Below are 26,580 nucleotides of genomic sequence, written 5' to 3'. Positions count from 1 at the left end.
GGTGGTTTGCTAGCAATCTTTGGTGTCACTTGTTTGTAGCAGTGAGAACTTATGGCAGAAGCCTGCCTCTAAAACTGCCCCATCATGTCCCAGCCGAGAGAGTGAATCAAACACAATATCCACTACAGAGCAATGATTTGTGTCATCTATAAAGGGTGTGGGAGTGGTGGTCCCAGTCATGTCTCCATTAATTCACCAGTCTGGGCTCTACAAAAGTCAGATTGATGCTAACGAAGGAGAGTAAACTACCATAAGCGTTGCACAAAAGTAGCACCGATTGCAGAGGCCTCAGGGATGTGGTAGACAGTGATTTGGCAAATATATTGTTTTCCATCCCTATCAAGAAGGACAATTATCAAGTTTTTTTTCTCTTGGAACAGAATAGTAGCATATTTACAATCTTACCTCGAGGCTATGTTAAGTCTCCCCTTGTCTGTCAGAAGAGAGTCTGAAGGGACCCAGGTGATCTGAGTATTCCACACATCACTTCTTCCACTGTAAAAAAATGACATCACGTTAATCAGTCAGATGAGCAAGAAATGGCAAGTAAAACACCTGTGTCCCAGAGGGGAGGAGATAAATTCTCCAAATGGACAGTGTATTCGATACCTGGGAATACCATTTGACACATATACCACACACACACACACACACACACACACACGTTGTCAACTTTGAGAGAAGCTGGAGAAAAAGTCTCTGCAGCAGGTCCAGGCTGTGGTGTAAAGAGCTCTGCGACTTAAGCTATATGACGTAGCAGATCCAATGTTATTAGAGGTTCCAGCTGTGGGACAGTATGTCATGCAGAGTTTATAGCAAGCTCCAGTGGAGAACTGCACTGCACACTCCTGCAAGTGTGAATCCCAACGGCATTCCCCCACAAACTTCCTTCACACAAATCTCTGTCTCAGAGTCTTCAGATGATCTAATCTCTAAAAGATTCTGAAGACCTCCATCTAAAATTATTCCTAAAGTTGCTTACACTTAGGCGATATTTTGAAAAGCTATATGAGTTCCTCACCCCACGGGTCAGCCCTAGGTTCAAAGTTAACAATCACATTACCATACGGGCTGCCTGTATGACTTCATGACAAAACTGGGCTTCTATAAACATAATGCACTGGTCTCTCCAGCTCATCCACTCTCTCTCCCCACCTTCCCTCCCTCTTTACTCTATCCTTTATATCTCCCAGTCCTGCATTAAATCACTAGGGAGTCTGTAACACCAGGGAATAATTTTCTTCCTGTGTGAAGAGAACACTAATCCCAGTAACTGTTGTTTAAATAATGTTACATGTTATTTAAAAAAATAGACTGATTCATTGAACCAATCTCACAGACCTAGAATCCAGAATCAGAGAAAAATTTAGCAGTTCAGAGTGTGTGTGTGGGGGGGGGGGAGGAAATGACATATTTTTCCATAAACTATTTCATGACTATAAAGTAGTCATATTTCCAGTCAGCTATTGAGTCATATCTTCTATCGCTATTCAGGTGAAATATTACTCTCACATTCAATCTGTTGAAGATATGGTCTGAATCTTGGTGTTCTCCCAACCCCCACAGTATTCACATTGTTGAAAACCTAATGCCCAGTGTGATGGTATTTGCAGGTGGGGTTTTCAGGAAGTGCTTAGGTCATGAGGTAGAGATGTAATGAATGGGCTTAGTGCATTTACAAAAGTGGCTCCAGAGAGATCTCTTCCCTTCCCCCATGTGAGGATACTTCTGCAACCTGGAAGAGGTTACCTCACTTGACCATCTGGCATCCTGATCTTAGACTTCCAACCTCCAGAACTGTGAGAAATAAATTTCTGTTGTTTAAAAGCTACCCAGTCAATGGTATTTTGTATAGCAGCAAGAATAGACTAAGACAGTTGGCAAGCTCTGTTAATTCTATCTCCAAAAACATATATTGAGAATCTCTTCACTTCCTTCCATTTCCACTACCACATCTATTTCCAGGTAACCATCATCTCTTACGTAGGTGCAGGATACTCTTAACTGGCCTCCATAGAACCACTCCCCAAATCACAAATGTAAATACTTATTCCATTCCCCTGCTTAAAATCCCTCCAAGACTTCTTTCTGATGCTAAAATGAAATCCAAAATCCTTATCCTGAGCTCCAATGCTCTGTGTGACCTGGTCCCAGACTGCCATTCCCTCCCCACATCTCAGGCCATTTTCCTACTCATTCACTACGTTACATTCTAAACATGCCAACTGTTAAGCTGTCCTCCCACTAGGCTTTCCTTTTAGGCTTTGCACCTGCTCTTCTCTTTACTTTAAAAGTAGAGGTATCCACAAAATGGAAAACCATCTGCTACTCCATTTTGAGGTCCCATGTATCTTTTTTACTTTAACCCACAAATAGTACACACATTGAGAAACCACTCCTCAAAACTAATGGTGTAAGTAAGAAAGAAAAAATAGGGGAAAGAAATGTACATAGTACTACATCTCAGAATCCTGATGAGCATGTATTTAGTTTTGGCTGGGCAAGATGAGGAAGAAGAGACTAAGTCCCCATCCCTCTAGCCTTCTGTTTTCCAACTTGTGAGAGCCTTAAGAGCTGTGAACAACAAGGTATTTCGCTTTGGACGAAAGTGGTAACTAGTATATGACTGTGCTTCCTTATTTACAAATGTAGATGTTTCAGAGCTGTCACATTTAATGTAATTTTCCTGCTAATATCAAGAATTATACCATTGGCATAATTGCAGTGATTCTAGATGGAACAGGAAAACTGAATCAGGCATGCATGTGTTTCTTTACAAGCATCCACCCTCCCTAGAAATAAGTTTCAGGAAATTGAATTATTTAACCCTAATTAATAGATCTTTATGTCTGACAACCTTCAATACAGGAGTTCTCTAACTTCATATTCAGAAACAAAATCTACGTTGTTTACTTTCTATAACTCTAATTGCTGCTTTACTCTTGATTGAAGTCAAAAGAAAGATAATGCAAGTGGGGAGAATGAAATAACAGAGCATACTCTTAGCCTGCACAGCTCATTATTTGAGTTCCAATTGATCAGAAATGAAGCAAGTACCACCAGGGGTCCAATATAATTCTAAATTTTCAGTAGATATTAATTCAGTGCATATTAGTACATATCGTCATCTAGAGAAACAGAAACAATTAGATAGATAGATAGATAGATAGATAGATAGATAGATAGATAGATAGATAGATAATACATAATTGGCTCATGTGATTATGGAATATAAGGAAATGATGGAATATATGGAAAAGTTAATATGTACCCACTGTAGGTACTTAGCATTCATTCACTCACATAGTAAGTAATCATTGAACACCTACCACATCTGTCAGTGAATAAGACAAGATGATGCTACACTCATCAAAAGTCTATTAAAAATATATTTAGAAGTATAATAGCTAACATTTCTTTGCTATTCATGTGTCAGAGCCTATGCTAAGTATTTTATTCACATGCATTCTCATTTAATCTTCATAAATCCTCATATTTTAAAAATTACATATGAAGGATTTCCAGTCAAGATGGTGGAATAGGTAAACACTGTGCTCACCTCCTCTCAGGACCACATCAAAAGTACAACTAAACTACAGAACAACCATCATTGAGAATCTCCTGAAGTCCAGCTGAACCAAAACCCTACAACTAAGGACATACAGAAGAAGCCACCTCAAGACTGGTAGGAGGGGTAGAGACATGGAACAGGCTGGTCCCACATCTGTGTGTGACCGTCAGGAGGGATATCTCAGCTGCAGGGGTACAGCCTGGAAGAGCGAGAGATCCCAGACCCACAGCAGGCTCCCTAGCCCAAGGTTCCAGTGCAGGGAGACAGAAGTCTCCGTAACTTGTAGTTGTGAAAACCAGCAGAGATGTTGGCTGAATGAGCCGGAGGATGATTGCACTCCCAGGTGCTCCTCTTAACAGACCCGCACACGGACTTCCTCACTGACAGACTCGCTTGCTCTGAGCTCCAGCACTGGGGCAGTAGCTCAAAAGGTGCCAGGAACATACGGAGCTGTTAAACAGAAATTATGAGGATGTAGGGTATAGAATAAGGAATATAGTCAATAATACCGTAATAACCATGTATGGTATCAGAGGGGTACTAGATTTGTTGGGGTGACAGATGCAAAGGGATTGGGGGGTAGGGTGAAAAAGGTGAAGGAATTAAGAAGTACAAAATGATAGTTACAAAACAGTCACGGGGATGCAAAGTAAAACATAAAGAATATAGTCAATAATATGGTAATAACTATGCATAACACCAGATGGGTACTAGACTAGTCAGGGGGATCACTTCTTAAATTATATAAATGTCTAACCACTGTGCTGTGCACTGGAAATTAATATGAAGTAATACTGGATATGTCAAAATAAATAAATCAATAAAGTATGAAAAAAATAAAAATAAAAATTACATATGAAGGAAATGTGGTAAGCTGGATATTGCTTCTCAAACACAAGATGTCCGAGTCTTAATCCACAGAACCTATGAATATGTTAATTTACATGGTAAAATGGGACTTTGCAGATATGATTAAATTGTGGATTCTGGCTTCCAGATGGGCCCAATGTAATCATAAGAGTCCTTATAACAAAGAGGTAGCGTGTTTCCCCCAAAATAAGACCTAACACGAAAATGAGTCCTAGCATGATTTTTTCAGGATGACATTCCCTGAACATAAATCCTAATGCATCTTTTGGAGCAAAAATTAATATAAGACCCGGGCTTATTTTCGGGGAAACATGGTAGGAGGATCAGAGTCACTAGCAGAAGTGAAGACAGAAGCAGAGGCTGGAGAGGCTGAAGATGGGACCATGAGCCAAGAAATGCAGTCAACCTATAGAAGATTGAAAAAGCAAGGAAACGGATCCTTCCCTAGAGGCTCCAGAAGGAACACAGACCTGCCGACACCCTTGATTTTAGCCCAATGAAACTATTTCAGACTTCTGATCTCCAGAACTGTAAAATAGTAAAGGTGTGTTGCTTTAAGCCACTAAATGTATGGCTTAAAGCAACACAGTTTGTTATACTAGCAATAGGAAACCAATACAGGGCAACAGAAATTTTAAAAGGTGAGTACAGTACCCCAAAGCATCTCAGTGAGGGCTCTACCTTCCAGTGGTTGGTTTCTGAAATCTGATTTAAGAACAAGTTATTTTGAAAGTGTTCCTCATGTGACTCCAATATGTACTCACAGTTGAATAAAAGCTTTTGGTAGGTAAATGAGAGATCAGAACTCTCTCTTAAAATTTCACGCAAGCAGTAGAACTTGCAGGCAAAGACTACATTTCACTGCATCTTGTGATTACTTACAACTTTTTTTAAGTTGTTAAATCCCCTTACCAACTGAAATGAAACACTGTAATAAACAAATAGAGTTCAAAGTCAAAATCGTAAAAAGTACAATTTTGTAAAGAGGTCTTTACCTCTTCACAGATTATAGATGGAGGCACTTTGCCAATATTCTTTAGATTTTTCAGTATTTTACATCCAGTACATGCTTAAAACTGTCATTTAATCTTTTTTGTATATATTTGTTTGATATTTGAATATGAAAACCACACCCCTATCAATAGAGGTCCCTCTACACTCTACCTCTTTATGTCTCAAAGTCCTTATGAATCCTTTCATCCTTTCCTTATTACCTCCCTTACTCACTTGTACTCACTCATCAAATATCACTGAGTGTTGAGCATGTGTAAGACTCCCCTCTATACATCCTTTGTACTTGTGAAGATACACAGACAAATAAGACATAGTCCCTACCATCCAGAAACTATTTCCTCTGTATTTTAATGGAATTATGTAAATACCTTTATAATTGTGCCTTTTACATCAGATTATAATTGTTTACATTTATATCTCTCCCAAGATAGTGAGTTCTTGTGGGCAGGGAGTAGGTCATGATCATCTTTATATTTGTGGAATTCAATAAAGGTGTGCTTGCACAGGTTCCAGACTGACTGAATCAACTTAAAAGGAGAATGAAGTAAACACACAGAAAATTCACTCTACAAATCAAAATTTTTAAACGAGAATATGGAAAATCACATCTATTGGAAATATTTTTACCAGAGGAGATGGAAGATATGCAGAATCAGGGCTATATGGTCACCAACCCTTTCTTTTTTCTCCTGAGCACAAAGGAAGACATTTTCCAGTCTCCTCAATCTAGAGGGTGCCTAGTGAGGCCACTTGGGACCATGTGACTAGTTATGGCCCATGGAACGTGCATGGGTCAAAAGAATGTAGGCTACTTCCAGTCCTGGCCCCTAAAGTCACTCTCCCTTTAGAGTTTTGCTCATTCTGTTATCTTCTTTCTTGACAACCTTAGAGGCCACAAGTCAAAGACATAGTCCCCCTTATCCATGGAGATACAATCCAAGATCCCCAGTGGATACCTGAAAACGCAGATACTACTGAGCCCTATATATACTATGTTTTTTTCTACACATACATACCTTTCACTTAAAGGAAGCAATTTACAGCTTCTCTTTGGCATATCCAAATTGCCAGCATCACTACTCTTGTGCTTTGGGGTCATTATTTAGTAAAATAAGGGTTATTTGAAAACAAGCAAGAGATACTGGGACAGTTGTACAATCAATCTAACAACTGAGATGGATACTGAGTAATGAGTGGGTAGTGTATTAAGCATGGATAATCTGGACAAAGGGATGATCCATGTCCCAGGAGGGCTTGATCCTCCAATGGGCCTGTGTCCATCCATTGGATTTCTGATGCCAACTATAATGTTAATGGAACTTGCCTATGAAATATTTTTGAGTCAGCTTCAAGTGGACTTTTATACAAAGGTCATTAGAGCACTTAAGAGGACAAAGAGCTGGGTTTTTATCTTGCAGTATGCAGCAAGTTTTGTGCTTGCTTGCAAATACATGTTTAATACATGTCTGTATAAGTTGTAGAATTTGGTCTGAGACTTGCTTTTATTTTGACCTGTCATCAAAGTATGGGCAACCTTCACCCATATCAAACTTTTCCACATTTAACTATTACCTGAAAAAAATTCTAAGGGTCAACCTCAGGAATGGTGCAGATGCCTGATCACTGCACTGTACACCTGTAGCTGAATAATAATGAATGTCAACTATAATTATATGTGTGTGTGTGTGTGTGTGTGTGTGTGTGTGTGTGTGTGTGTGTAGTCACAAGAAGTGGAGTACAGCATAAGGAATAGAGACAGTGGAAACAATGGCTATATGCGATGTCAGAGGGGTAGTGGATGAGGGGAGGGGGTTTGACACAGTGTGAGGGATATAAATGATAAATGTCTAACTATTAATTTTTTTTGTACATCTGAAACTAATTTAAAAAGTTAGTCATATGGTGCCAAAAGCTTAAGGCTCACAAACAACATTTACTTTGAATATATACTTATGCAAAATCAAGTACAAAGAGTTTGTACTAGTTTCATAAACCATAACGAGGTATGATCAAATATGGTGAATGTTTAAATTTAAAAATATATCACAACAAAAGACACATTGTCATTAATCCCCCTCAAATATTCCCCCTCTGTTCAAAGACACTTATCCCATCATTCTTGCCACTTTCTGAAGCAGTTCTGGAAGTCCTCTTTCATGAGTGTCTTTAGTTGCACTGTCATGGCTATCTCAATGTCCTGAATCATTTGACTTTGGGGAAGAGCCAGAAGTTGCATGGTGCCAGATCTGATGAATAAGATGGATGCCAACACATTGTAATGTTTTTATTTGACAGAAATTTCCATATACCAGAAGCGATTTGTGACACAGAACATTGTCATGATGGAAGATGAAGTAAAGACACTCAGAACTGCTTCAGAAAGTGGCAAGAACAATGGGATAAGTGGGTTTGAACAGTGGAGGAGTACTTTGAGGGGGATTAATGGCAATGTGTCTTTTACTGTAATAAATTTTTTTTTTATTTCAAGGAGCCTTTGGAAAATTCAGTCAAGCCAGAGCAATTTCCCAACGTCTGGCGAATTCCAGCTGAACCCTGCCCTTGCAACACCTTCCCTTGCTTTTGTTTTAATTATGGGATAATCTCTTAACTTGAGCCCACTTCTTGGCTCTATTTTCCTGTGTCTGACATGTGATCCTGTGATACTGTCACAGTCATCATCATAGCTGAATGAATTTTATAGCTTTCAAAGAATTAGACAACAACTTTGTCCATTCATGGTCTGGAATTTTGTGTTCTCCTTTGAAGAATGAATGTTCCGCTCCTCCAAATGTGAATAAAGTTGAATGTCTAACATTCTCAATGGTTGTTCATAGCAGACCGGAGCTTTTAGCCAGAATTATAACTCAGTTTTAGAAACTGGACAAATGAAACTCTTTTGCTCATTAGGATTTATGAGTATTAGCTTTTAAAAAAGAAATCCTTAGAGTTGACTAAAAATGTTCTGGAATGAAAGACAAGGGCAGAATTTTCTTAAAAGGTATTACTAGGGACTTTGCTATTCTCTCTCTTGCTTCCTCTAAAATGGGAAGAACAAGCTATTGAAAGAGCTGAACAGAGTAGACTTACACCTGACGCTAAGACTGGTAACCCTCACTCATCCCGGGGTCTGGCCACAGCACAAGGATTAACTTAATGATACTGGCCTGAATATTGGAAACTAGAAGGATTAGCTGTGGCAAATCCTTTCTGAATGAATGATAGCTAACTAAATCACAAGGCAGCGTCAGGTGCTATGGGTTTCCCTGGCAACCTGGGAAGAACATGGCCTCTCCTAAGAATTAAGGTAAGGAAAAGCAACAATGATGTTATTATGTACTGGGCTCCTATTGCTGCCAGATTGGGTGCTTTATATATCTTGCCTTGTTTTAGCCTCACAACCGTGTGTGGCAGATACTACTAGTATCTCTATTGTATAAATAAGGAAACAGAGACATAGAGAGATTAGGTAACTCAGAGGTTTCCAACCTTGGTCTTGGTCTGTGGAAAGCCACAGCCCATGTTTTTTCCACTATCCCATAAAAATAAAGTGAGTGGAAAAAAGGGAATTCCAGTAGGCCAGCCATAGTGTCAGTTCCCTACTCTGGACTGTTAGCTTACTCCTATATGTATCATACTCTGTCTTGTATTTTAAATCATCTTACACCAGTCTTATTTTCATAACTTATTTCTAGCTCTTTGAAAGCAGGGGTTGATTTTATCTTGTACAACACCGTACTTTCAACATTAGGAGGAATTCAATAAGTATTTACTGAATAAAAGACTAAATTAATTAACAAATAGGTGAATTTCACTCTCCTAGGCCTTGGGACTCTTTATCTCCTACCACATCATATCTAAATTCCTTGGATAGTCAATCAAAATCAAAATACTGGCCAACAATAACTGAATAGTTACAATGCAGCAAACCTCTGTGCCGTGCCCTTTATAAGCACCGGCATATTTAATCTCCACAATGACAACAGACAAATGGTAAGGAGCAGAGTCAGTAGTCAAAGCCATGTCGTCTCACCCCAAAATCTGTACACTCAACCCTATATTCCATGGTGCCTCAGGCACAACTATCTACTGAATCTGAATTCCTACTTCTTCCCAGCATACAATCCTCCAGTTGCACTGGTTTCCTTATTTTCCTTCCTTCCTTCCTTCCTTCCTTCCTTCCTTCCTTCCTTCCTTCCTTCCTTCCTTCCTTCCTTCTTTCCTTCCCTCCTTCCCTTCCTTCTTTCCTATAACCCTTTCCTAATTTTGTTACATGCTTCTCTAGTGTCCTTATCTTTCTTTCCCTTGTGTTAACTCCTAAAGCTCCAATTTCAAGGTACACACACTAACTTTAACATTCCCTGATTATTTGGACTCTAATTAACATTTCGGTTAATAAAAGCATGCCTTGTAGAACTCTCAGATAAAAGCTGCGATTTATTCCTGCCATAAAAATATAAATGGCTCAAAGGGTTCTTGAAATACTGGGCAATTTGCCTAAATTATCTGGGTAGTTTGTTTAACCTTTCCTTTCATTTTAGCTCAGATCACTGCATTTGAAAGCATATTTGTTTTTATACCAAAAAATGAAATACAGTAACTTTACAATAGAGAAACCTGGTGGACACCATTTTAACCAAATTAAGGGATTAAAATTAAGGAGTTTCAAATTAACCTCACCAAGAATGGGACAAACTAGCATCAGGGACATTCTAATGCAGTGTACTGAGAGCGACATCATTACTTATGAACCAATTCTGCCATGAGGAAACCTCAAAAAAAAAACACAAAAAAACAAAAAAACTAAGTTATTTCTATAAAATCCCTGGTGTTTACTCTTCAAAAAATATCAATATCATGAATAATGAAAATCAGAAGAAACAAATTAAAGGATACTAGAGAGACATGATAACAAAATGTCCTGGATTGGATTTGTCAAAACTTCAGAAACAGCCAAAGGAAAACCAATGAATTACCGAAGCACTAATTAGTAAAAGTTTATTGAGCACACACCAAAAAGATAATTCACGGATGCTGAAGCATGGAAACCAAAATATGGAATGAGACTCAGGGGTATATTTTATAAAGCAGCTTATATAGTGACTGTTTATTCTTCACAGTAATTGGTTATAATGTTAGAATTTTCTTAAATGATAGGGAAGGAATGGGTCAGTGGTTACTTCATATCAACCCCAGGAAACAGTTCAAGTTTTGCTTATGGTTTTCAGAGGCATAAGCAGGAAATGGCCCATATAAAGTTAGTGTAAACTTTGTTAGACTACATTATGCTTTGTATTATTACCAAACCGGTTTTGTCTTCTCAGGGAATTTTCAAGTTTGGTCTGTTTGTTTTTTAACAGATTTCATTATAATGAAAGAGTATCGTTGGGACACTCATTGAAATTGGAATACGAACTGTAGATTTTTTAAGACTATTATATCAAGTTTAAATTTCTACACATGATAACAGTGCTATAGTTACTAAGAGAACTCCTTTGTTTTTAGGAAATACACACTAAGGGTTACTATTTTTTTCTGATGATTCAGAAAAAAATACATACATATAGCAAAGGGGGCAAAATCTTAACAACTGGGGCGTGTGGGAATTAGTTGCACTATATTTGCATTTAAATTATTTCTGAATAAAAAGTTAAAACAATAATTTTGGTGAAATATTGATAAGCTGAACCCAAAGTGCTCAAAGAAACTTTTAACTTTGAGGGGGAAACAAAAGAAAAAAGTTCATTGAGGAAAATAAGAGATACACATGCAAAATGACAAGATTATATGTCAATGGGCAGTTGAGCTTAAATTTAGCTCTTTCCCATCTTGCAAGATGGCAGGTGAAAAAGCGGAGAAGCCAGACGCTAAGGAGAAGAAACCTGAAGCCAAGCAGGCTGATGCCAGTGGCAAGGCCAAAATGCCTAAGAAGGGGAAGCCCCACTGCGGCCGAGTCAGAGGACTCGGCATATTCCCAATCAGCTATGTCTACCTGAAAGGTCATGTACAAGAGGAAGTACTCAGCAGCTACATCCAGGACTGAAAAGAAAAAGAAGAAGGTTCTTGCTACTGTCACGAAAACAGTTGGTGGTGACGGAATGGTGGCACCCGAGTGGTTAAACTTCACAAAATGCCTAGATATTATCCTGCTAAAGATGTGCTTGGAAAGCTGCTGAGCCATGGCAAGAAGCCCTTCAGTCAGCACGTGAGAAAACTTGGGGCCAGCATCACCCCCAGCGCCATTCTGATCATCCTCAATGGGCGCCACAGGGACAAGAGGGTGGTTTTCCCGAAGCATCTGCACAGTGGCTGGCGACGTGTGACTGGATCTCTGTCCCTCAATCAAATTCCTCTGTATAGAACACAACAGAAATCTGTCACCGCCACCTCCACCAAAATTGATATCAGTGGTATGAAACTCCCCAAATATCTCACTGATGCTTGCTTCAAGAAGAAGCTGCATAAGCCCAGACACCAGAGGGGTAAGATCTTTGACACAGAGAAAGAGAAATACAAGATGACAGAGCAGCGCAAAATTGATCTGAAAGCCATCTTGCAAATTCTGCCAAAAATCAAAGCTGTTCTCAGCTCCAGGGCTACTTCCGCGGTGTTTGTCTCACAAATGGGGTTTCTCCTTGCAAGCTGGTGTTCCAAATTTATTGCAAAGAACCTGATTAAATGCCTGAGGTGTTAAAAAATAAAATAAAAAATAAAGTGGAGTGGCAAGTAGCCAAACCGATTGGTTAGTGTTTTCACACTTGAAAAAGGCTTGTATATCATGTAAGTGTTGTATAAGAAACAGACAGCAACGTACCTCACTAAATGTATAACGTCTTCCTAACTCTCTGTGGAGATGGAAATTATAATGACACCTATCTCGTCATAAAACGCTAATCACTTCCTCTGACATACGGAGTCTTGAGGTTTCTCACATTATGGTATTTCCTAAGAACTTTGGCAATAATTCTTAGTCTGCAAGTAGAGAAATCTTGCCTCTGTCGACTACATGGGCACCAGTGGCCCTACTCAGAGACTAGAAACATGGCCTCTCATTTGATGTGAGAAGTACCACAAAGGCCTGCTTGCCCCAAATAGTTCCCCCATAGTTCTGCTTCAGCACTGCCATATTCATCTTGATAGCTACATGAATTTTACTTGATCATTTTTCAGATCTTCTTGATCTGGAATATCACTATTACAGCCAATTCTTTGAATTAGAAAAGAAATCTAAGTTTTGTCAAATTGGTTATAAAAGGTCATGATTAAAAGTCACTATAACCTGAAAAGGCTTTGTGAGTATGTTACTAGAGGAGAATAAAGACAGCTAACACTTACACTGTTGCATGAGGAGCCTTCAACAAGGGTCATGGCTGTGGTCCGAGCTGGGGCTGAGGCAAGGTCAAGGACGAGAGGTGGCTCCTCGTCAATAATGCATGCCTGCTGGTAAAGGACATGAAGTTGAAGTCCCTGGAAGAGTTTTGTCTCTTCTCCCTGCCTATCAAGGAGCCTGAGATCGCCAACTTTTTTCTGGGAACATCCCTCAAAGATCAGGTTTTGAAGACTAGGCCTGTGTAAAAACAGACCTGCACTGGCTACTGGACCAAGTTCAAGGCACTTATTGCCATCAGGGACTACAAGGACCATGTTGGTCTGGGTGTTAAGTGCTCCAAGGAGATGGCCACCACCATGTGCGGGGCCATGGTCCTGGCCCACCTCCCCCCATATGCAGGAGAACAAGGCTACTGGGAAGTTTCCCTATCCGGACTTCACTGATCTTCTAGTAAAGACCCACAGCACAGTCTCCAGTGCAGAGGACCCTGGCTCCTGCTGTAGCCACCACAGTGTTTCTATACAAGGAAAAGAAAGTGAATTCATTAGGCCTGTTTAAGAAAAAAGAAAAATCACCCATGAGATGCGTTTACTACACAGAATCCTGCACTTCAGCCTCAGATATTCTGATTCAACTAGTGCTGCAGCTGTAGTGGTGCTCAGCGCACACTGAGGCACACTGAAGTAGAGTTTTATTATTATCCTTATTGGTCCCATGAAGCTAGTAAATACCCTGGCATACTTCTAATGGTTAAAGTAGTGTAAGACCGCCAGCCCGCAAGTCCAGAGAGTTCTAGCAAGCCTGCACGGAGCCTTGTGCAACCCGGTCAACTAATTCGTATTCACATGCTTCTGTTCGGAATTACACTTTCTTTCTTTTCTTTTCTTTTCTTTTTTTTTTTTTAACTTCATGATATTCTGCATTGTTAGTTCTTGATTTCTAACACAATATCTCTTTCTCATTTGCACCCTTTCAGGTCCTAACTGTCCTCGACTATTAGAATGGCCTTAATGTCCTGTTTTACCTCCTTAGAAATCCATTCAGCAAACTCTTTAGAGTTCAAAAACCTTCAGAAATATCTTATTACACAAAAAAAAAATCCATAAATTTCAACAGCTCAGACTTCATTCAATTGAAATATAGATCATGAAACAGTATTTGAAGACTTGAGGAAAAAGAAAATGGCAAGACATGAATTCAAATCAAATACTATTGGAGAACTGTACTAACGTGTTTTATTTGTGTACTGAATATATTTTAATTTTTCCTCCAGTAAGTGGCCACTAATTTTTGCCAGAAAAAAAAAATGATAAGAGCACAATTCTTTGAAAATAGTGTTCGTAGAGTTTACCATGTGAAGTAAATCAATTTTCAATGTTACCAAAATACACTTCATGTACATTTCTGTGGGTTTGTACTTGGATCCGTTTTCAGGCTCCGCAGCTTACATCCGTGTTACAAAGCAGTTCAAGAGTTTTAAAAATAACTGCTTAAACAAGTCAGAACGCTGCAGAGAAAAGGAACAGTTTTGCTTTTAAACCTGCAACACTCCCCACAACTGGCCTCGGAGGATCCCGGCTCCTGGGCTCCTGGATCCAGGTTCCAGGTTCCAGGCTCCTGGCCCCGGACTTGGACTCGGTAAGGATGTGCGAGGCATGTTTATCTCGGTGGCTGCAGGAAGTTTTCCGGCCTACTGCACAATATCTGGCTGATCGTCTGCCCACTGGGTGACCTGCCCTAGAGTCTACAAAAATCCGCTTCCGTCGCCCGTCACCCTTCACCGTCCCAGCTATGGCTGCACGCCTCATCCGTGGGTCCCTGCGCTTGCGGGGCAGCCTGTCCCCGCGGTGTCCATTGCAGTCCGCGAGGTGAGTGCCCACCCGCTCCAGTTGTCAGGGCCCGGGAAGCCGCAGAGCCTGGGTGGCGGCAGCCACCTTTCCTGGAAGACTGCAACAGGAGGCCGGCGCGAGGCTGGCGCTGGGCCGTGCGGGAGGAAGAGGGTGGCAGAAAGGGCTGGAACCGGGGAGGATCCCCTAGGACAAGGGCGGGGGCATCCGCTATGCAGCCCTCGCCGCGGGAAAGCTGAGAGCGGGGGTTTGCCCTAACTTCGCTCTTAGGCTCCACTCCAGCCTGTCAGGTTCTGCGGGGACTATAGTTTCAGGAGTTCTCGCGAGGGGGGAGGGGGGCGGGGGAGGGGCAGCGGCCCGGCGCAGTTGCCTGAGCTCGGACTGCAGACTACGACCTTCTGTCTTAGAACTGTGGCTGGAGGCAGTCACCCCTCAGTGAACTAAGGAGCGGGGCTCCCACCACCTCGCTGATCTGGAGAAGTGGCCCCCAGGAGACAACCCGGGGCGGGAAAGACCTGGCGACAGCCCCATCAGACAAGGAAATTAGTTTGAGTTGTATTAATTGACCCTTTAAATAATTAAATGCAGAGGAATTAGTGAAGACAGTTTCTAAGTGGCCCAGTGACTATTAAGGTGGTGTTTATAAAGTCAAAAGCTTCCGGGGCTGTCTGACGCTTAGGGCCCATTCACGAAACTGGGAGCAGTGAGGATTCACTGTCAATGATGGTAACGGGACGGATAAATTAGCTCATTACAGCCCTGGAGTACTGTCAGACGCTGTGGGAGCAGGGACACAACACGCTTGCTATTCCCGAGGAGGGCTGGGAAGGCTTCGCTGAGGACTTGACTGGACTTAGGATACACATACTTTTCTAAGCGTTTCCCCAGAACTTCATAAGACAGTGGTCCTCAAACGTTTTGGTGTCAGGACTCCATTATACTCTTGAAAATAGAAGGTCCCAAGGATCTTTTGTTTATGTGGGTTGTATCTATTGATAGAGATTATCAATAGATATCTACAAAACTGAGAAATTTTACAAATATTTAGTTCATTTAAAAGGAACAATAATAAACCCATTACATGTTAACAATTTTATGAAAAATAATCTCCCCCCCCCCCCCGCCCCGCAAAAAATGAGAAGAATGACATTGTTTTACATTTTTGCAGATCATTAATGTCTGGCTTAACAGAAGACAGCTCAACTCTCATATCAGCTTCTGCATTAAGTCTATTGTGATGTTATTTTGAAGTATAGGAAGCAAATCTACTCTCATATAGAGAATATTGGATAATGGAGGACCTGAGGGACCCTCTGAATAGGTCAGGGATTATAGTTTTATTTATAACAGTCTCCTTAAACCTTAATGTGCGTATGAATCATTAGGGATGTTGTTAAAATACACATTGTGATTCAGTAGGTCTTAGGTGAGATCTGAGATTGTATATTTATAACCATTTCCCAGATGTTGCTAAATGGTGGAGACTGTCTCACTTTGATAATGTAAGTGAGACTAATAATAATAATAACAATAATGATAATTAGAGTCTAGCATCTTAGATTAGTAGCAGTTTATTGCCTTAGTAATATAATGGCCAATTTATTCAGTACAAATTTCCTAGTTTTTATAGAGAGAAAAGGGGCCAGTTTATTCAGCACAGGTTCCTTGGTCTTTAAAGCAAGAAATGGATGTTCCAACAAACTTGCTGCCAAGTGTTTGATTTTATTTCCTCTTCATATTCTCTTTGGAACACTTTTGACTGATCTGAAAATCTTTATTCTTTCTGGCACTTCTTTCACTTTCTTGTTTTCTTGTGTATTTTACTTAGAAATATTCCAAAGGTTTCCTTAACATAACATGGGATATAAAATTTTTAGATTCAGGCAGATTTGAATGTAAATTCCATTCTTTTATTTACTAATTATTTTGACAAATGATTCAGTGTCTTAGAGCTCCAGCTTCCTAGACTCAGCACATATTTTCTGTGCGGAGAAAGCCCAACTTTGGAAAACCTATATGGACAAATGGGTACATTATAGTTTTATTTCTACTAGCAAGAAATTGGAACCAATCATTTTTAATTATAGGATAAGGGAATTTTAGTCTGTCCATTTGATGTAACATGACAGTGGTCAGCAAGGATCCTATGTGTCCTGGTCCCATTACCTCGGATGTCATCTACTGCTCTTCTTCTCACTCAGTCCCCTCTATCCACACCTGGTCTCCTTGCTCTTTCTAGAACACATCAGATACCATCTTGCCTTAACAGCCTTTGCTCTAATTGTATTCTTCGCTTAAAGTTATTTTACTCCAGCAATCTGCTTCGCTAATTTTATCATCTTTAAGCATTTGCTCAAATTTCATCTTTCTAACTTAACCTACCCTGACTGCACTCTTTCATACTACAGCCTAGTCCCTGCCTGGTTCCAGACACATACACTCTGATCCCTGCTCTACTTTTCTTTTCCATACTATGCATCACCTAACATATAATTTACTTCTTTAATTTATTTATCATTTAGTATTATTCAGTCTCCCCTGCTAGCCTGAAGACAGGGATCTTAGTTTTGCTCATGGTTGTATCCCAAGTTACCTGAACAGTGCCTGGTACATAATAGGCACTCATAAAGCATTTGTTGACTAAATGAATGAATAAGCCATTCAAAATGATTATTTCAATGACAGAGTAGCAACCAGAAAATTTTTTATGAAGACAAAAGGCAGACCAAGTATAAGACTGTAATATTAAATGTTCACAACTAAAAGTTACTATTTAAAAGCCATCTCAGATTGTATTAACAAATAAAACTCAACTAAAATTTGCATATAAAAAATAAACCTAAAACAAAATGACACAAAATGTGTATTAAGTATTAATTCAGCTCAGACTGCCATGAAAAAAGCAGAAATTTATTTCTCATCATTCTAGAGTCTGGATAGGCCTAGAACAAGGTGCTGGTCCATTCAGTCCCTGGTGAGAACTCTCCTCCTGGCTTGTAGATGCCTGCCTGCTCCCTGTGTCCTCATATGGCCTCTCCTTGGTACATGTGCACAGGGAGAGAGAGAGAGAACTTTCTCTTCCTCTTCTTATAAGACTATCAATCCTCTTGGATTGGGAGCCAACTGTCATGACCTCTTTTAACTGTAATTACCTGCTCAAAGCCCTATCTCCAAATACATCATATTAGGAGTTAGAGCTTCAACATATGAATTTGGGGAAGGGGACACAATTTAGCCTATAGCATTAAGCAAAGATACATTGACTAGAACAAAATAACCCATTCCAGAGAAAAAAGATAGAAACAAATTAATTGCCAATAAACAAGACTGGGATTTTTCTGGACAAAGACTAAAAAGCAGGGTCCAACTAAGGAAGAAAGAAACCCAAAACAGAATTTCAAGCAAAACAGAAAAACATCCTTTGGCAATATTTGAATACATGATAAAAAGTTTTTTAGATGTGGGCTTGAAAATGTACAAAGCGATACCCAGAACCTAGAGAGACCCAAGATGGCATAGGAAATAAACACTGCCTGCTTTCCTCCGTGAACACATTAAAATTGCAACTAAATTATAGAACAGTCAACCTGGAGAACCATCTGAAGTCTGGCTGAACATAAGTTTTATAACTAAGGATATAAAGAAGAAGCTACGTCAAGACTGGTGGGAGAGGTGGAGATGCAAAACAGTCTGGACCCAAACCCCCATGTGGCAGTTGAGAACTGGGAGAGATAGCTCAGCCATGGAGGTTCTCCCCAAGGAGCAAGAGACCCCAGCCGCACACCGGCCTCTCCAGCCCAGAGTACTGGTACTGGGAAGAGGTGCTCCCACAATATCTGGCTGTGAAAACCAGTGGGGATTCTGACCATCCAGGTGGGATGCAAGGCTGCGGGAAACCCAGCTGTCCTCTTAAACAGCCCACACACAGACTCTGTCACCCCCAGGCACTCACCCTGAGCTCTGGCAGAGGGATGGTGACTTGGAAGTTCTTGGAGGCATATAGGGGGCAAACTGAAGTATGAAGGTTTGGGGCAGGGCTGGAGAATTGTCACCATTTCCCTGTGGGGAGTCCTCTTCCCATGCAGTCGGGAGGCAGGTGCCATCTTTAAAGTGTTGAGCATGCCCCCACAGGCCAAATCTGAATCTGATTAGTCTGGTGAGCTCCACTGCTCCAACCTGCTGACTCACTAGGAACCCGCCCCACCCAACTCCCCCAACACTGGAGGCACTTTTTCTGCTAGCAGACAGCCCTGCTCAATTGCACTATCAGAGTCCCTGGACCCCAGGTGGATGGTGACTGGCCTCAGTGTGCTCTGAGACTTTTGCTGAGTAGCTCCAAGCTCAGCACTGGCACCAAACCAGAGTCTATATTAACCTGGTGACCCCAACTCTTCCCACTCTAGTGACTCCCTGAGACCCTGCGTCACCCAACTCGCATACCACATGAAGCTTTATCCATGGCTGAACTTTAAGGAAGCTAGCAGGTGGCAGTAGGCATGGGGTGTCCTGGCTTTTTGTGGAGCTACCCCATGTCTGGTATTGGTGGTAGCTATCCTCAGTTTGCAGTGTGTCCTCTCCTACATGCATCCAACTTTAGCACAGGAAACAAACAACCACAAAGAGCTTTATAGCTCTTACCAGGTAGTCCCCGGCCTGGCACAGGCAGTGGGAGACCTGGGCCTGCACCATATCCCCTCCCAAGAGGCCCCAGAACCAACATACTTGGAGGTGGGTTTTGGACCACAGCAGTGCACTGTCCAATTAGCCCTATAAGCAGCACACCCAAAGGGTGGTCTCAACAGGCACCAGAGCCTGCTGGGGTGAATCCCATTCAGTAGGGTAACCCCCACACACAACAGCCCATGAGATGTGGATGTGGCCGAATGAATCTCACAGCCAATCAGCCTGAAGGCCAATCCCACTAATTGATGTTCCAATAGCAATCAAGGCTCAACTATAAGAGGGCACACACAAGCCATGCAAGGGACACTCCTAGAGCACTTGGAACAGATGACCAGGGAGACTGTGCCAGGGCTTCACAGGGCACCTGCTATAAAGGCCACCCGGCCATGACTGGGAGACATAGAAGATCTACCGAATACATAGAAACAAAAACAGAGAGGCAGCCAAAATGTGGAAACAAAGAAATACATCCCAAATGAAAGAACAGGAGAAAACTCCAGAAAAAAAGAACTAAATGAGATGGAGAAAAGCAACTTACCAGAAACAGAGTTCAAAACGCTGGTTATAAGGATGCTCAAGTAACTTAGTGAGAACATTAACAAAGAGATAGCAAGCATAAAAAAGACATAGAAACCATAAAAAAGAACCAGTCAGAAGTGAAGAATACAATAACTGAAATGAAGAATGCACTAGAAGGAATCATCAGCAGACTAGATGAAGCAGAGAATTAAATAGTGATTTGGAAGACAAGATGACAGAAAACATCCAACTGGAACAGCAAAAAAAAAAAAAAAGTACAGTTTAAGAGACCTCTGAGACAATATGAAGCATAACAACAACATTAGCTTCACAGGGGTACCAGAAGGAGAAGATAGAAATCAAGGGATTGAGAACCTATTTGAAGAAATAATGACTGAAAATATTCTTAACCTAGTGAAGGAAATAGACACACAAGCACAGGAAGCACAGAAAATCCCAAACAAGATGAACCTAAATAGGCCTGCTCCAAGACACATTATAATTAAAATGCCAAAGGTTAAAGACAAAGAGAGAATCCTAAAAGCAGCAAGAGAAAGGCAACTAGTAATTTATAAGGGAGCCCCCATAAGGTTGTCTGCTGATTTCTCAACAGAAACTTTGCAGGCCAGAAGAGATTGGCCTGAAACATGATGAAAAGCCAGACCTATAACCAAGGGTACTTTACCCAGCAAGGCTATTATTTAAAATCAAAGAAAAGATAAAGAGCTTCCTAGACAAGAAAAAGCTAAAGGAGTTTATCATCACCAAACCAGTATTACAAGGAATGTTAGGGGGCCGGCCCAGTGGCTCAGGTGGTTCGAGCTCCGTGCTCCTAACTCCGAAGGCTGCCGGTTCATTTCCCACTTGGGCCAGTGGGCTCTCAACCACAAGGTTGCCAGGTCAATTCCTCGAGTCCTGCAAGGGATGGTGGGCTGCACCTGCAACTAGCAACAGCAACTGGACCTGGAGGTGAGATGCGCCCTCCACAACTAAGACTGAAAGGACAACAACTTGACTTGGGAAAAAAAAAAAAAAAAAGTCCTGGAAGTACACACTGTTCCCCAATAAAGTCCTGTTCCCTTTCCCCAATAAAAAAAAAAAAAAAAAAAAAAAAATTTAAAAAAAGACAAGGAATGTTAGAAGGACAGCTTTAATATGGAAAAAAAAAAGATCAAAATTATGATGAAAAAAAGATCAAAATAATAAAATGGCAATAGCTACATATCAATAATTACTTTTAATATAAATGAATTGAGTGCTTCAATCAAAACACACAGGACAGCTGACTGGATAAGAAAACAAAGCCCTTTTATATGTTGCCTACAATAGTCTCACTTCAGTTTGAAAGACACACACAGACAAAGTGAAGGAATGGAAAAAGTTATTTCATGAAAATGGAAATGAAAAAACAACAATAAAAGCTGGGGTAGCAATATTTATACCAGACAAAAAAAGACTTTAAAACAAAGGCTATAACAGGAGACAAAGAAGGACCCAGTAATCCCACTTCTGGGTATTTACACATAGAAACCCAAAACACTACTTCAAGGGGACATGTGCATCCATATGTTCATTGCAGCATTATTTATAATGGCCAAGATGTGGAAGCAGCCTAGGTGTCTGTTGACAGAAGAATGGATAAAGAGGAGATTATATATATATATATTTATAATGGAATAATATATATAATGGAATATTGCTCGGCCGTGGAAGGGAATTGCCATCTGTGGCGGCATGGATGGACCTGGAAGGTATTGTGCTGAGTGGAGTGTCAGACAGAGAAAGACAGATGCAATGTGATTTCACTTACACATGGAGTCTAAAGAACAAAATAAACAAAAAAGAACAGAAACAAACTCATAGATACAGAAAAGACTTTAATGGTTGCTAGATGGGAGGGGGTTTGGGGGTGTGGGTGAAGAAAGGGAAGGGATTAAGAAGTACAAATTGGTTGCTACAAAGCAGTTATGGGGATATAGGATATAGCATAAGGAATATAGTCAATAATATTGTAATAATTATGTGTGGTGTTAGATGGGCACTAGATTTGTTGGGGTGACAGATGGGAGGGGGATGGGGGTAGAGTGAAAAAGGTTAAGGGATTAAGAAGTAAAAATTGGTAGTTACAAAACAGTTATGGGGATGCAAAGTCAAGCATAGGGAATACAGTCAATGATACGGTTTAACTATGTATAGTACCAGGTGGGTACTAGACTAGTCAGGAGGATCACTTCTTAAATTACATAGTCTAACCACTATGCTGTACCCCTGAAATTAATATAAAATCATACTGAATGTCAATTGTAATTGAAAAATTTTAAAAGTGGGGGAGGTAAAGGGGAATAAGAGGTCCAAAAATCCAGGTATAAAAGAAATAAATCGTGGGAATGTAATATACAGCATTGGGCCAGTAATATTGTGATAGCATAGTATGGTATCAGTTGGTTGCTGGACTTATGGTGGTGGTCACTTCTTTAGGTATATAAGTGTTGAATGACTATGACGTATCCCTGAAACTAATATAATATTGTATGTATATGTTAGCTATATTATTAATAAAAATCTTTAAAAAAGTGATATACAGCGTTTCAAAAAATGTTTAAGTCTACCCCTGGGGAAAAAAGTCTGAAGACCATTGAACTAAAGGGGTTACACAGAAGTCTCATTTTTAGGCTTAGTTTAGGGGGTGCAGAGAGGAAATGTCAGTTTCTGAAGATCTGGAATAATTCCCTACTAATCCTTACAAAGTTTGGTCGACATTTTGATTTTTATTTATACCCAGATTGGCTCTATAATGTAGCAATAACATCAACACTGTTTATATCTTATACACCTGCCATTTGAAATTGTATGATTCTTGATAAAATATTAATGGGGGGGTTGCATTATTATAAACATTGTATATGACATGAAGACTTAACGGTATTATTTTGTTGCAATATTTGAATCTTGTATAATTTAATCCACATCATGTGACAACACTATTTTACCTGAACGCATACACATGGTTAGTTGTAGGCATGACTTCCTTTTTATGGATTTGTAAGTAAAGAATTATTTGAATTAGAGTTAACTACTTAATCTCATCCAGAAGAGGAAGATCCTGTCGAAAGTGGTGATGCTCAAATTTAAACAGATTTGTCAAATTTCAGACTCTCTCTACCTGCCTTTAAAGTGTGCCTGGGGAAAAACAAAATCAAGGTATTCCCATGTTTTTCAGTGACATTTATTTGCATATGAAGAACAGCAATTCACTTAATTTTCTTAATGTATATATATTTTTAAGATGCTCTCATTCCGGAGGGGAAGAACGTCTAGAAAGTCCTTTTGCTAAAAAATTAACAGATATAGGAATTAGAAGAATCTTCTGTTCAGAACATGACATTTTCCGGGAAAGCGTAAGGAAGTTTTTTCAAGAAGAAGTGGTTCCTTATCACACAGAGTAAGTGGCATATTTTCCTTTAAAGTAATGTACATTAGGAGTACAATAAAGATCATTTTCTAGACTGCTGTGTGTTGTGCTACTGAAAAAATACTGTGTTCAGTGCTTTAAAAACTTTTTACTGTCTTCAGTATAATTCTGTAAGATTACAAGATTTTCAAGCTAGTTCAAAATTGTAACTATGTATGGGGATGGGTGTTAACAAGACTTATTGTGCTGATCATTTTGCAATATATACAAATAATCATGTTGTACACCTGAAACTAATATTATATGTCAATTATATCTCAATTTAAAAAAAAATTGAGGGGTGGCTCAGGTGGTTGGAGTGCTATGCTCCTAACCCTGAAGTTGCCAGTTTGATTCCCACATTGGCCAGTGAGCTGCACCCTCTACAGGTAGATTGTGAACAATAGCTCGACCTGGAGCTGGGCTGCCCTGAGTGGCCAGTAGCTAGCATGAGTGGCCAGCAGTAGGCATGGGTGGCTGGCAGCCGGCGAGAGATGCCGTGAGCTGCTGTGAGCGGCTGGCCAATGCCAGTGACCGACTGGCTCAGCTGGGTAGAGTGCAATGCTCATAACACCAACATGGGCCACCTCCACAACTAGACTGAGAACAATGGCTGGAATCGGAGGTGGGAGGGGGCAAAAGGGAGGAAAATTGAAAATTTAAAAATCAATCTAAGAATAGTATTTTTGAAGACTAGTTAAGTGGCAATAAAATACTTGTTAATTCCATATTCTTTCTTTTTTTGCTTCATGAATGCATTAAAATGCATAAAAGCTCAAAGCCAGCATAAGGCAAATACTGGTAGGCAATAGGCTACCTCAAAGTATTTTTATTACTGGATGAAATATTTATTGATTAATTAATTACTGATTACCTACTTTATTGACCAAAAAACTGTCATTTCTATTAAAATAAGATTTTGGTGTGTTTCCAAAATTCACTTAATGCCAATAATTTATGACAAAACCATTCTACAATTAGAATGCTTTTTAAAAATTATTTTAAAAGAACTTCCATTAAGTTTTTATAAATACTTCTTGGTAAGAATGACCAAAACTAGCTAAACTCTGCTACCATACACAACTAGTCTTTGGTGGAAAACTAGCTTCTTAAAGACAAAGGAAAATGTAGTATACTTCACTCAAAGACATTATTTTTTTATTATTTCTTTACTATTTTAAATTTCATTCCAGAAAAATTGTTGGTGGACTTGAAGTAACATGATAGAAGTTGACAAATTGGAGTCAATAATAAAAATATTTTTGAAGCTACTTTAGTCAGTACACAAAACACACCAACACATTCTAATCAAACACTTTCTTTTAAAATTTCTTGAAGTATCTGTATTTATCTTTAATCAGTATCTTATACCCCATAACTTACTAACTATACCTAATTACCACTTAAGAAGAAAAAAATTTCTCAGATTCTTTAACCAGCTTCAGCTAGCCATGTCTTTCCTCATCATGCCATTCTCATTTTTAAGAAGAAAAGCAGAGGTTGCACAATCTTACCCAAACATATAATCCTTTCAGAAATTCATTTGCTAGAGCCATGCCATAAGATGCTTCTGCTCTTCTGGTGTTCCTACTTAAACTGTAGTAACATTGCCTGCTCTTGTCAGCTTTTGTATATTCTCTTCCCATAAGGTCAGCACTTTAAGGAAATGTGCAGAAAGCAATTGCCTTTACAGGACGAGTTGGACAAATTCCCATGACTATATGACACAACTATGCTGGCCCCCTAAGAGTACCAGCTGAGAGAAACTACACCCATGAATATCAGTGGATACAATTTGCAGATCCAATAAATAGTCAAGAGTGGGAGTGGGGGCGGGGAGAGTGGCAAATACAAAGCAGTAAGAAAGAGAACAAGAAGGAGAAATGATAAGAGTCAGATGCAAATAGAAGGGTATGGTGAATGTCAACAACAAAACTTCAAATTAAGGAAGCAGTTCTGTAGAAAATCATTCATAAATTCCAATCGTCACCATTTAAATAATATGAAAAACAAGTTTTTCTTATTTTAAAATGTGTGTTATTTACAGATGGGAGAAAGCTGGAGAAGTGAGTAGGGAGCTTTGGGAAAAAGCTGGAAAACAAGGACTGCTTGGTATCAATATTGAAGAGCATCATGGTGGCGTTGGTGGGGACGTGTACTCGGCAGCGATTGTTTGGGAGGAGCAGTAAGTATAGGGACTTCTGAAATTGAATCTTGTTTGTAAGCACACTGTTCACCTTACTGAGATAAGAACAGAAAATGCTTTCTAGTTTTTTTGTAAGATTGAAAATTCAGTGTAAAATGTTAAAGTTTATACCACTCACATACTCTTGCACATGTTTTAAATGTGAGAAGAAAATCTCCTTTTAAGCTGTTTAAATAGATGTTGTTGAAAATGAAAGTTTCATTTCTATTTGACCCATTTGATTATTTTCTCTCTTTTAAAAGGATATTTGAAAGAGAACATAAAAGTGGAAAAGTATTTCCATAAGTTATATTAAGCGTTTAACTTATAAGAACAAATGAAGATTTCAGTTGATAAATGGGCAAAAGATTTGAACTAACAATTCAGCAAAAAAGAAATGCAAATAGTTTTCTTTTTTGAAAACTTACTACCAATCAAATGCAAATTAAATTAATCTTGTGGTATCATTTTGAGTATCTACAAAAGTTAGTGAAACCAAAAAACTGTAATACCCAGTGCTGACAAGGTTGCAGTGAAAGTGACATTTATGTACTCTTGGTGGCATTATATAGTAGAATAAATGCTTTGGGGATTAAAAATGTGGATACATATAAAAAATGAAAATACTTCTCTTTGATCTAGCATGCCACTTTGGGGAATTTATCTTAAGGAAATAATTTAATAGAAATAAATAGCAGCCTTGTAGAGAAATCATTATTATGTTAGATCATAATCCCCAAATTTGGAAGCAACCTAAATGTCTGGCAGTGGAAGAATGAATAAGTAAATTATAGCACCTGAGCAATTTGTAATATTTTGCAGCTATATGAGATTATTATTAAGACAACTATGTAAAAAAAAAATAGAATATTTTCATGTCATATAATTTAAAGAAGGCAGTTAAATGCAAAATTCATATCATGTCTGCAGCTACATTAAAATATATCAGTATGGTAAAGGTATTTTCATTTTGCCAAAATGAAAATAGTTGCTGTGTTAGGGTAATACAGTTGTACGTGATTAACATTTTTAAATGTTTTACTTTTTATTCACTAAATAAATGTTCATCAAACTCTATTAGAGTACTATTATAATCTTAGAGCCAGAAATTAA

The 26,580-nt window shown here is 39.4% G+C and overlaps 1 protein-coding gene, 1 long non-coding RNA gene and 1 pseudogene across 4 annotated transcripts in view; 2 read left to right on the top strand and 1 right to left on the bottom strand.

Moving 5' to 3' along the window:
* LOC141567179 (uncharacterized) overlaps positions 1 to 14,913 on the bottom strand; it is a 140,838-nt gene extending 125,925 nt beyond the window's left edge. Inside the window, exons 1-3 of the long non-coding RNA XR_012489624.1 lie at positions 14,663 to 14,913; positions 12,788 to 12,889; positions 406 to 495 (exon numbers count right to left, since the gene is read on the bottom strand). This is a non-coding gene — a long non-coding RNA (uncharacterized LOC141567179). The remainder of the gene's footprint in view (positions 1 to 405; positions 496 to 12,787; positions 12,890 to 14,662) is intronic.
* On the top strand, positions 11,289 to 12,130 carry LOC109445093 (large ribosomal subunit protein eL6; annotated as a pseudogene).
* The window catches only part of ACADL (acyl-CoA dehydrogenase long chain), a 44,409-nt gene continuing 32,280 nt past the window's right edge, over positions 14,452 to 26,580 (top strand). For 2 of the 3 annotated variants that reach the window (XR_012489612.1, XM_019727007.2), the window contains exons 1-3: positions 14,459 to 14,650; positions 23,118 to 23,273; positions 25,330 to 25,467. Coding sequence is in view for 2 of the 3 variants with exons in the window: in XM_019727007.2 (XP_019582566.2) it covers positions 14,574 to 14,650; positions 23,118 to 23,273; positions 25,330 to 25,467 (371 nt within the window). In the remaining variant the exon portion in view is untranslated. Of the gene's footprint in view, positions 14,651 to 23,117; positions 23,274 to 25,329; positions 25,468 to 26,580 lie in introns of all 3 variants that reach the window. The other variant, XM_074312579.1, reaches the window with a different exon arrangement.

Source organism: Rhinolophus sinicus, linkage group LG01 (assembly GCF_036562045.2).
Source record: "Rhinolophus sinicus isolate RSC01 linkage group LG01, ASM3656204v1, whole genome shotgun sequence".
Classification (NCBI taxonomy): Eukaryota; Metazoa; Chordata; class Mammalia; order Chiroptera; family Rhinolophidae; genus Rhinolophus; species Rhinolophus sinicus.
Note: the sequence above shows the minus strand (reverse complement) of the source record. Positions and strands in the feature narration are given on the sequence as shown.